Source organism: Mandrillus leucophaeus, unplaced genomic scaffold (assembly GCF_000951045.1).
Source record: "Mandrillus leucophaeus isolate KB7577 unplaced genomic scaffold, Mleu.le_1.0 Scaffold13, whole genome shotgun sequence".
NCBI lineage: Eukaryota > Metazoa > Chordata > Mammalia > Primates > Cercopithecidae > Mandrillus > Mandrillus leucophaeus.
Genome location: NW_012101254.1, coordinates 3,135,259 through 3,147,017, shown reverse-complemented (window position 1 = coordinate 3,147,017; position 11,759 = coordinate 3,135,259). Strand labels below are relative to the sequence as shown.

General features: G+C 53.1%; 1 protein-coding gene across 1 annotated transcript in view; it reads left to right on the top strand.

The window, feature by feature from the left end:
- PLB1 (phospholipase B1) overlaps window positions 1-11,759 on the top strand; it is a 156,858-nt gene that overhangs the window by 42,447 nt on the left and 102,652 nt on the right. Inside the window, exons 10-16 of the mRNA XM_011972728.1 lie at window positions 627-689; window positions 1,387-1,466; window positions 2,657-2,732; window positions 3,935-4,039; window positions 5,529-5,585; window positions 11,107-11,178; window positions 11,314-11,535. Coding sequence (XP_011828118.1) covers window positions 627-689; window positions 1,387-1,466; window positions 2,657-2,732; window positions 3,935-4,039; window positions 5,529-5,585; window positions 11,107-11,178; window positions 11,314-11,535 — 675 coding nt within the window. The remainder of the gene's footprint in view (window positions 1-626; window positions 690-1,386; window positions 1,467-2,656; window positions 2,733-3,934; window positions 4,040-5,528; window positions 5,586-11,106; window positions 11,179-11,313; window positions 11,536-11,759) is intronic.

Genomic DNA, 11,759 nt, shown 5'->3' with positions numbered 1-11,759 from the left:
AAAAAAAAAAAAAAAAAATGGTAAAGCAGGTCCATTTTTGAGGTCCTTCATTTGCTGATTTTCATTACCTGCAGGAAGGGGAGTGGTGTGTGTGTTGGGCGGGTGGGAGATGTCTTTAACTCTTTCTCTAGGAACCCTTATCTTAGAGCAAGCACGGCAAGAGAAAGGCTGATAAAATAGGATCACGTAAAGGTTCCGAGGCCCCTCTGGGGCCTTAAATACAGGGTTAATTGTATTTCCCTGTTGGACCTGATTTTCTTCGGGAAAAAGCGATTCCTCAAGTCTTTGGGAGTAAGTCTCCCGTCCCTCAGTGTGAGCTTCAGAATCACACCAGGTATTTCTGATCTTGCTCTGACTTTGAGTCTGCCCTTTCCTGGTGGAACTTGTCAGCTAGGGGGAGTTCGGTTTTCCATGGTGGATGATGGGTTGGGGAGAAAATGGATGACAAAAGGAAGACAAAACTAGGAAGCTCTGGGAACTCTATCTTTGTTTGTGGAATGCCAGGTCTAGATGGGACCTTTGCCCATGGTCTTGCCTGGCAGGGATGGGCCTGTCGTGAGTCTGGGTGGCCTCACCTCGTGGTCCTCCTGCAGGCACCCTCACTCAGCACAGTTCTCCTCTCACAGAACGGGCTTGCGGCGGGCAGCATGGACGAGCTGATGGGGGTGCTGGACTACCTGCAGCAGGAGGTGAGGCCGTGGGCCCAGGGCTCCCCTGAGGGCGGTGGGGCCCGTTTACCCTCATATGGCCTCCACCAAGGTGGGGGACTGGGACCCTTGGGAAAGGGGAAACTTTAGAGGACCCCATCTTCTCATCCTTTCAAATGAGAACATAGGCCAGGAGAGCGCACTCCGCTCCTGCAAAGGAAACTTCTGAGAGAAACTCGACTCTTCCTTGAGTCCTCGGTGGCCCTGCTCTGCCCTAAGGCCACTCTCTAGCTGAGTCTGGGGCAAGGACGAGATGGAGGGGCCTGAGGACCTTCAAGACCTTTCTGCTCAGTGACTGTGACGCTGCTGCAGGGTCTGAGAATCGGCTGGGGGTTGCTGTGGCTCTGCCTTCCGCTTTGCTCCCCTGGAGGGCAGCTTTCCGCTGGAGGGGGCTGCAGGCCCATAGCCCCAGTGGTCTCGCTGCCCCGTGGACACTGGTGGGAGACTCCCCACCCACCGTGAGGGACAGAGAGTCCTGTTTCTGGATGGCACAGATGCAGGGCTGGCAGCACAGACTGACCCCGACCAAACATCTCCCAAAGGATCATGCCAAGTTAATCAAGGGGAGGCCCATCACGCTCAGCCACACCCCAGACGGGGCCCAAGCAGGAGTTCCAGAAAGCCCAGCAGTCATGGCGACTTGGCAAATACTCACGTTCCTCTCTCTGTGTCCTCCTAGGTCCCCAGAGCGTTTGTAAACCTGGTGGACCTCTCTGAGGTTGCAGAGGTCTCTCGTCGGTATCAGGGCACTTGGCTCAGGTAAAAGGGGAAGGGGAAAGAGACGTGCATCTGTGACACGGCTGTCACGTGTGCGTCCTGTGGGGGCCCTTCATGTGCCTTAATCTATGAGGGACCCTAAAGAACAGAGGCTAAGGGAGGCTGAGAAACACGTGCAAGCTGACACCCGAGCGAGTGGCAGAGTCGGGGTGGGGCGGGCCCCCTGCCAAGCATTGTTTTGGGGACTGAGTCAAAGAATAAAATACTCGGTCTGGTTGATGTCGTGCCAGAGGCTCTCCTCCGTGCCAGAGTGATTTGAGAGTTCGCCTTGGCAAAACATTCATAAGCTAAGAAGTGTTACTTCTGGAAATTGGATAGAAAAACGTAGCCTAAATGTAGTTTAACTTCACAGAACTTGATTCCTATATATTTCTGAAAATGTTCATAGACTTTAAACTTTTTGGAGCCAAATCCTAAAAATTTTGGCTCTGGACCTAGAAAAGAAGTTCGTGTAGAAAAAGTCAGGGCAAGGGTGGTGGAGAAAATGGTGCTGGAAAGGAGAGAAGGGGGTACCGAGGGGAAGGAGGGCTCTGAAGAGGACGCAAGACAGAGAAGGTACAGGGGAGGGAAAGGAGAATGGGATGTGGGTGTCTGGTGTGAAGAGCAATGAAGGGGGAGGAGGGAGACTGAGAGATGAAGAGGGAGAAAAAGCTTCCCTCTATCCCATACTTATCCACTAGGAAGAGCTTTTCTCCATCCCATATCCACCCCCCAGGAAAAGCTTCCCTCTATCCCATAGCCACCTCCCAGGGAGAGCTTCCCTCTATCCCATACCCACCCCTAAATCCATACCCACCCCCCAGGGAGAGCTTCCCTCTATCCCATACCCACCCCCAAATCCATACCCACCCCCCAGGGAGATTCCCTCCATCCCATAGCCACCCCCTAACCCATACCCACCCCCCAGGGAGAGCTTCCCTCCATCCCATACCCACCCCCAAATCCATACCCACCCCCCAGGGAGAGCTTCCCTCCATCCCATACCCACCCCTCAGGAAGGGACCACACACCCTCTGTTCTTCCCAACATTTGTGTCCTCTAAGACTTAAGCTTCTTCGTCCCTACTCCTTAAGCAACTCCTAGGCCCCTTCTTCCATAACAGGCAGCCTGGATGCACCCCCTTCCCCCACACTGCCTCCCCTCTCTCATTCCTGGTGTGTTTCAACCTGCAGCCCTGTGCCAGAGCCCTGCAACTGCTCAGAGGAGACCTCCAGGCTGGCCAAGGTGGTGATGCAGTGGTCTTATCAGGTGAGCCCACCCTGGGAGCCCGGGCTGCTGGCTCACAGGGGTGGGGTGGTCGCCAAGGAGAACGGGACAATTAGTTGAGTTTGCTCATGTTAGGACGTCTCCAGTTGAATTCAGGACTAAGGAGCAAAGAGAGCTGCTCTTGCTTCACGTTGTGGTGGTGATTTCGGGATTCCTGCGTGTAAAATGGGGGCTACAGTACTGGTAGGGGTGCGAGTAGGGGGACAGTGGGGGCACTTTAGGCAAAAGGTAGTGAGGAACTTCAAAGATTCATTCTGGAATGCTTTTGGTCATCAGTGTCACTTGTAGTACCACATCTGGAGCAGGTGAACTGGTTCTGCCCAGTGTGCCTGTCCCCAGCCTACAGCCCAAAGGCAAACCAGGGCTCCTGAAGATGTACATTCCAGTTCACAGAAAAGACCTCAAGAGAGGGTGAAGGGGTTGGGTGTGGTGGCTCACACCTGTAATCCCAGCACTGTGGGAGGCTGAGGCAGGCAGATCACCTGAGGTCAGGAGTTCAAGACCAGCCTGGGCAACATGGTGAACCCTCATCTCTACTAAAAATACAAACATTAGCTAGGCATGGTAGCATGCGCCTATAGTCTCAGCTACTCGGGAGGCTGAGGCAAGAGAAGTCACTTGAGCTTGGGAGGTGGAGGTTGCAGTGAGCCGAGATCGCACCACTGCACTGCAGCCTGGGCAAGAGAGCGAGACTCTGTCAAATAAATAAATAAGGGTGAAGGGCTTAATGAAGGCCATCATCCCTCTTAGCAAACAGCACAAAGCACAGTTTCTGTTAGCATGTGTTAACATGATGAATTTTTATTTGAAGTTGCATGGCACCTCTCTCGCTCTGGAAATGACAACATGTTTTGAGTGGTTAAGGCCCCTGCCTCTACCAAACTTAGCTCTTGAAGACAGCAGGAGGCCCCACCATACGCTGGGCTGTCTTGTCATTCCTAAGCTTCCAGAGAATATATTTCAGGTCTGTCTCTGGTATTACCTAATGCTGGCACTTCAGAGACAAATGAAAACTCAGCTTAGCTATCAAAGAGCCCTGAAGGGTGAGACAAGAGGGAGCTTCAGAATAGCACTTGAGAACAACGAGAGGGGCAGATTCTGTCCCAGGTCTGCTGAGAATGATCTGGGGCTGGCTCTGCTTTGCTCATGTTCCTGGATGGTCACCTCTCTGCTCCCTTCTCCAGGAAGCCTGGAACAGCCTCCTGGCCTCCAGCAGGTACAGTGAGCAGGAGTCCTTCACGGTGGTTTTCCAGCCTTTCTTCTATGAAACCACCCCGTCTCTACCCTCGGTAAGTGGGGGCTGCATGGCGTATCGAGAGGGTGGTTGGGGCCAGGCGTGGTGGCTCACTCCTGTAATCCCAGCACTTTGGGAGGCCGAGGTGGGTGGATCACCTGAGGTCGGGAGTTCGAGAGCAATCTGGCCAACGTGGTGAAACCCCGTGTCTACTAAAAATACAAAAATTAGCCAGGCATGATGGTGAGCGCCTGTAATCCCAGCTACTCAGGAGGCTGAGGCATGAGAATCGCTTGAACTCAGGAAGTGGAGGCTGCAGTGAGCTGAGATTCTGCCACTGCACTCCAGCCTGGGCAACAGAACGAGACTCAGTCTAAAAAAAAAAAAAAAAAAAACTGTGCAACAGAACGAGACTCAGTCTAACAGAAAAAAAAAAAAAAAAAAACTGTGAAGAGTGTGGTGGGGAGAAGGCCTGGGCCATACATCTGTTCCTGCCCCCTCTCCCACCCTTACCCAACAAGCCTCAGCCCAGTTCAGCTCTCCTGAACCCAGGATGCATAGTCTTAGGGGAAATACCCCCATATTCTCTTATACTTTCCTGTACAATTTCCTCACAGGGTTGAACAGCCCACATGAGACGGGCTGTTAGAGGCAGGGCAGCCCAGGGTAGCCCAGGGTGAATGGCGTAGCTTCCCCTCCTGGCTCTGGGGTGGCCGGCTGTGTGACCTTAGACAAGGTGTTGAACTCTGTTCTGTAAAATCAGGGCTGTTTAGTAACATGTCCTCCCTCTCGGTGGCCATCAGGGCCACATGAGTTAATACTTGGGGGGACGCAGAGTGGCGTCTGGTGCTGGGGAAGCACTCGTACCTCTTGGCCATCATGCTTATTCTGAAGAGAATCTCCAGGGATTCCAGCTCTTGTCCCTCCTGCTGCACGCTCCTCTCCATCCATCTCTGGAAGGGCGGGGAATCTGAGTTGCCCTTACCCCCTCCCCCAGATCACTGGGCAAGGGGCCACCCAGACCATGTGGCACGTGGTCCACACTTGCTGACCAAGGTCTCTGCAGACTCTGGGGCCTCAGTCCTGTGTCTGGGGACAGTCCCTTCCTCCAGGCTTCTGGCTCCTGCCTGTTGGAATCCTTGTGCCATCTCCATGCCATAAACAGTGTTTAAAGTGATGGTTTAAGAGGATGAGGAGAAATACTAGCTCACATTCCCTTCCTTCATCCTCCTACTCAGATCACACCTGAATCATTTGCCTGCCACCCCCTCCTTCCACTGTTTGGTTCAGTGACAGAGAACCCCATGATGACATGGAGCTGCCTGACGTGCCACCTGCTCCTGCAGGCCCTGACCTCAGAGCCCTGACCCCCGTCAGTGGTCCCATAAGTGCCCCTGTTATTGATGAGAGGAGGGGCTGAGAGAAAGGGCCTGGACAGATCAGGCCACCTCAACTCTACACCAGAGAGGGCTTCAAAGTGTGCAGCAGGTCCGCTGCATTCCTGGGGAGACACAAGGTCCCGCTGTCAATTGGTTCTCTTTCAGGAGGACCCCCCACTCCAGGATTCTACCACACTGGCCTGGCATCTCTGGAATAGGATGGTGAGTAGATGGGCCTGGGGTGGGACCCACAGAGGAGGGGCAGGGTCTCCACCACCACTGAGCCCACCGTGCTGAGGAGGGGCCCCAGGGCGCCCCAGGATCCCAGGACAATGGTTCTGGGCCACCAGGGATGCTTCTCTCTCCTGGTGATGCCCCTCTCTGACTGACTGAGAGTTTGCCTCGCCACACGTACTGGGCTGCAGCCAGGCCAGGGAGCAGCAGGGGTCTCACCGGAGCCTCAGCCCTGCTTTCCCAGAGGCGGGGCCGTTTCTCAGAGTCTGTGTGGAAGACCTGCTTGAGTCTAACACTGGGGAGTGTGCTCGCCTCACCATTGCTGTTCAGCCTGCCCTCGCACTTAGTCAGTGTGCGGTTGTCAAGGCCCAGGGTGGTGCCTGGAACAAGTGTGGACTTCAGTGTGATGAAGGCCTGGGTTGGAATGCTAAGCCCACCACTCGCAAGCTCTGTGAACTCAGGTCTCAATGCTCATTCTGCAAAATCCAGGTCAGTCCCTGGCCCAACATGTCTAGCGCGCAGCTCGCTCCTGGCCTGTAGTAAGCACTCCACATGGGTTGGCCTTTTTACTGTAACCGTAACAGGATTTCCCCAGATTCCAAAGGCTCCCTCCAGGGATATCTGGGATTAGTCAGGGGATGGAATGTGACGTCAAGGCTTTGAACCTTTTCAGGGCATCAGACGGAGACCTGATTTTGCCATTTATTTTCTTCTCACCCAAGCTGCCTTATTTTTAGAATTCTAGTGACAGAAATTCATTGTTCTTTTTTTGTGGATCCATCTCTACAACTGACATGGTGTGTTGAGTACCAGGGACAGCTGCATTTCAGCACACGTGAGCCAGTGTGAAACAGAGTGCAGGGAGGGAAGGGGCACAGCCTCCGACAGTCCCAGACACTGGAAACATACTGTCCTTTGAAGAAGGCATTTGAGTTCTCTGAACAGGGATGTTTGTCAGTGTGCCTGGCACTTGCAGGTAATATGTCCCCAGAAATCCACTTTGCTGCTGATCTCCCATGATGGGCAGAGAAGAGGAATCTGGCCCCTCCAGCAGGGACTGCTCTCCCAAGCCCTCTCTCAGGGAGAGCAGGGCTGATGATTCCACCTCAACCAAACCTCTCCCCTCCTGCCATCTTTCTCCCAACCAACAAAAGGACACCTGTGACATGGCCTGCCCTTGGAGGTGCCATACCACCTTGTACCCTGCCCTTGTACCCTCCATGGTTCCAAGAAGGACACAAGAGACCCACCAAACGTGGCTTCTGTCCTCACCAGGCTTCAGGTGTAGCTGGGAAGGGCCCGACAGCCCAGAGGAACAAGAGTCAACAGGGACTTAGCCAGCAGTGATGTGCTGGGCCATGCACCAGGAAGCAATGTGAAGGATGAGGCCAGGAGAGCCCATGAAGAGGCAATTTGAATGGGCTTTGTGAAATGTGTTGGAGGAGGTCAGGGAGGGCGTTCCCAGGCAAAGGGACCTTTGTGAGCAAAGGGCACGGAGAGAAGAATGCGTCAGATGCAGCAGCAAGGGCAGGAAGAGGCCTGTCTGATAAGAGAAGAGATACGGAGATAATAAGGCTCCGAGCATGAACGGAGCCCTTGAGCACCAGACAGAGAAGCTGGAGAGGGCAGGTCCAGGGAGGGGCTGGATTCCTATCGCTTTCTCCCTTCATCATGCTATTTGTCCTTGATGTTGGTGGCAATAGCAATCATAACCACCTTTACAGAGCTGCTGGGTGATGGTCCCGTGCATACAAATAAGGTACAGCCCACGTACGGTCTCTTAAAACTACTTGAGGGTCAGGATGAGCACGTACACAGGAATGGAAGGTCTCACCCTCAAGGCCAAAGGCCTGTGACACAGAGAGTGTCACAAAGGCTTAGAAGAGGAGGAGGATGTGGCTTTCCTGGGTAAGCAGTGACCTCCCTCTCTCCACACCCATACGACAAGTCCAGTTTCCCAGTGCAAACCAGAGGTTCCTGCAGCCTCAGCCAGCAGGGACATGGGGAGCGGGGAGAGACAGGATAAGAGGGGGTTCCCCCAAGCATCCCCAGTCCCTAGTTTCCTCACAAGCAAAATGCCAGACCGTCCCACAGTTCCCAGGTCCAGCACAGCTGCTGGAATACAACAGAAGCTCCTGCAGACCCAAATTCAGCCATGAGAAGCAACGAGTGTCACAGGTTAGGGCAAAGGGCCCTGGACGGGAGCCAGAAAACCTGGGCTGTGGTTTCAGTCCCACTTTCGGTGGTTTCTTGAGGCAAGTCACATGGTCTTTCGGGGTGTCCATTTTCTCTACCTGCCAAAAAGGTCTAAACACCCTTAGCCAGCACCTGAGGGCTTGTGAAGATACAGGAGGGCCCCGGGCTCCTCCTACCCTTGGTTTCACTAATGGCCACCTCCAGGTGCAGGGAGGGCAGGACCTGCCACCACATCTATGATTCTTTGCTGGGCTGGACTGGGACACCGAGGTGGAAAGCAGGTGTGCCTGTCCTGTGTCCACCCTCGCAGACACACACAGTCCAGGTGAGGGCTGCCCCCTGTGTGGGGAGCAGAGAGGGACCGGCAGAATCCCATGATCACAGGGAGTCCAGGTCCACCACTCTGTCCTCAGCCACCCCTGGACACAACTGTGGGGAAGGAGAGGAGCTCTCAGCTCTGCAGCCTACAAAGCCACATCCCCAGACCATGTCAGCATCCTCCCTCCCTCCCTCATCCTCCAAGCCCTAGCATAGGTGAGCTTTGAGGACCAGCAAAGGAAAAGTTCCACACACCAGCATGGGAGGTGGCAGCAGCCCCATCTAAACGTGCCTGGAACGTCCTGGCTGAGTGAGGCCTCCAGGCTGAAGCTTGTACCGATGCCAAGCCGAGGAGGATTTTGTGTCTGGGACACGGTTCGTTCCCTAGGCCCTTTCTGCTGCTGCCTCAATAATTTCTGGTAATTCTTGTACATCGGTCGTTTTGAAGGGACCCACCTTTAGGGAACTGATGTCTCTGGCCCTTTCCGCAGTCACTGACCCCACCTTATGCCAAGTCAACACCAGGGGCCCAAGCCATGGGCAGAATAAGGAACGTGGGGATCGCTCACAGCCCAGGGAGGATTCTGCTGCTCGGAGCGGATTTTCAAGGTCATTGCCCTCACCCCTCCGACACTGCAGTTCATTCCTCGGTGGCAGGGAAGCCATGCTGGCGAGGTGTGCAGAGTGGAGTGGAAGCCCAGACCGGCCCCGGTTGTCCCTGCAGTAGATAGCAGCGCACGTGCGTTTATGGGCCTCACAGCGTGGCAGGAGAAAGAGGCACATACAAGAAATTATTTGAAGTAACTGTGTCGTTTCCATCCTCTCTGGGGATGCAGGAGAAGAAAGGGTCAGAGTCAGTGTAAAGGGAATGAATGGAAGCAAGGAGGATGGAGGAGACTCCTAAAGAGAGATTTAGGACAAAGTTCTCAACAGAAATGGGCTTCTTGGGAAAACCTATGAATTTTCCTTCTTTGAGGCCCTTTAAAAAAAATAGTCTCTGCTGTATCCACTTTATCAGAATCATTTAGATACGGCTCTTTCAAGGTTTCTTTCCAGATTCCATTATGGATTAAATTCTTGGAAGATGGGGGAAAGGTGGGCGTGGTGGCTCATGCTTGTAGTCCCAGCACTTTGGGAGTCCGAGGCAGGAGGAATGTTTAAGCCCAGGAGTTTGAGACCAGCCTGTGCAACGTGAAAAAACCCTGCCTCTACTACAATATGAGAAATTAGCTGGGCATGGTGGCACACGCCTATAGTCCCAGCTATTCAGGAAGCTGAGGTGGGAGAATCACCAGAACCCGGGAAGTCGAGGCTGCAATGAACTGTGATCACACCACTGCACTCCAGTCTGAGCAATGAGAGTGAGACCCTGTCTCAAAAAAGAAAGAAAAAAAAAATGGGGAAGAGAAGGTGGCAAGACAGATCAACACCTGGCCCTCACCCAGGCCTGCTCAGTACTTCCTTCGACAGCCGCCTTGAATGTTCCAGGTGGGACCTTGTTTCTAGGAGCGGCCACCATCAGAATGAAACAGAAAGGAGCATGGAGTCTATTTCCTCCCCTAGGCCGTGAGTTAGAGAGTTGCCACTCCTTTTCCAAATGTTCAGCTAATAATACCTTCTTATCTGATTCTCCTTCAGTCTGGCTGAAGAGCCAATTCCACTAAGGGTAAAATTCTTTTCTTGTTTCTTGTTTACTGGGGCACAGATGCTGGGGTAAGATACCGCTGAGGAATCTGAAATCCTCAACCAAGCCAGACAGGCTGCCCCATCCACTAGCTTCCCACGTCCCTTGGCAGAGTCATTGGAAGGGGAGGTGAGGGCCAGAGGTACCAGCAGAGCCCAGCAGCTGTGGGCAGCCAGAGGACAGGAAAACAGGTTCTCAAACAGTAGGAAATAGCACGTGCAGAAGAAAATCTGCAATCCCTCCAAGCCTTTTCTTTTTAAGTGTTTATGTATGTATAACGAACATTTTAAAATAACAAAAAAACTTAAAAAACAAAAATCCCTCCCTCCTCTAATTCTTCAACGGCCTTCACTTCCCTATGTCTAATGCTTTTACTAAGTTGATAATCTGCTGGTTTCTCCTGCTGTTATACCATAAATATTTTATCTGTGTTATTAGATGTCATTGGATGGCCTTTGTGGTTGTCATTTAAGTAGCTGCCTATTTCAGAGTGGATACCACACCACCCGCTCCTGGCTCACTAGATACTGTAGCGGTTTGTGAGCGCTGGCTGTGCTGTGTTCCACGTCACTGTATTTGTGACCCCGTGAAAGACATGAGACTTGACCCAGGCCCCATAACTTGCTTCACTCAGAGCTGTGGAAGCAGTTCTCAGGGAACGGAGGGTTTCCATTCTCTACTGTGCGCAGATTTACGTACGTTTGGGTTGTGGACACAGGCTGCGGGCAGGACTTGGGAAAGAAGACATGCTTTATGCAAAAGCAATGCATTTGCCCTTCCTTCCCATACCGGCTCTCCTCTCTAAGGGAACTTGAATCCGTGAGCCAGAAAGTAGCTGGGCAGCAAGGAGGGGACAAGAAGCCAAGCTGGATAACCGGCCCCCACGTGATCAGAAAGCTGCGTGACCCATCGCGAGATGTTTGGATGGATTGAGGATACTAGTGTTGGAGTCCCAGCTCTGCCGTGGCTGGCTGGGCCCCACCTCAACCTCTGTTGTGCAGCTTCTCCTTCTAGGAGAGGTAGACTAGGAAGTCCCTTCAATATATATATATAAAACAAAAGCTTCCTCTCATTCTGTGGTTCTCAAACTCGGGTGTGCATCAGAATCACCTGGAGAGCTGCCCCAGGGACAGACTGCTGCCCCAGCCCCGGAGTCTCAGACTCAGTCGGTTGGGGCTGGGGGCTGGACACGTGCATTTCTAATGCGTTCCCTGGTGCTGCTGCTGGACTAATAAGTCTTTCTCACTGGTGGCTTGGCAGGCTGCTACCTGCACAAAACTTCCCTGTTCTAAAGCCCACGTTCCTTTCTAGATGGAGCCAGCAGGAGAGAAAGATGAGCCACTGAGTGCAAAACACAGGAGGCCAATGAAGTGTCCCTCTCAGGTAGGAGGGACTGGGCAGGGGAGGGACTCTTATTGAATTGAGGGCGCAGGGTGGGTGGCCAAGTGGGCTTTGCTGTGACGTGGGTCTTACCTGAGATAAGAGTCCTGGCTCTGTTCTTCTGGGGCCTGCACACAGTTTTGCATACATAGCAGGCCTGATGTTTACAGCTGTGGGCCACGAGAGCTGTTTCAGCAAAACAGCAGCCCCCTCTATGCCTGTGGAAGGCATAGGAACAAGGCCACAGCTCACCTGGCCCCAAATGCTGCCCCCACGTATCTCCTCTGGGTCCTGGCCCTCTGCCTCAGATGCCGTTTCCAGACCTTCCTCTACCTCAGAGTGGCAAAGAAGGGAGGGATGGTGAGTATCTAGGTGCCTGAAAGGCAGATCATTTTGACTGCATCTTAAATATGTGTCTAGTATGTAGTAGGCTTATAATTAATGTTTCCAAATAAGTGGATGACCAAATAACTGGACACAAATGAATGAGATTTTTTTTTTTTTTTTTTTTGAGATGGAGTCTCGCCCTGTTGCCAGGCTGGAGTGCAGTGGCACAATCTCGGCTCACTGCAACCTCCGCCTCC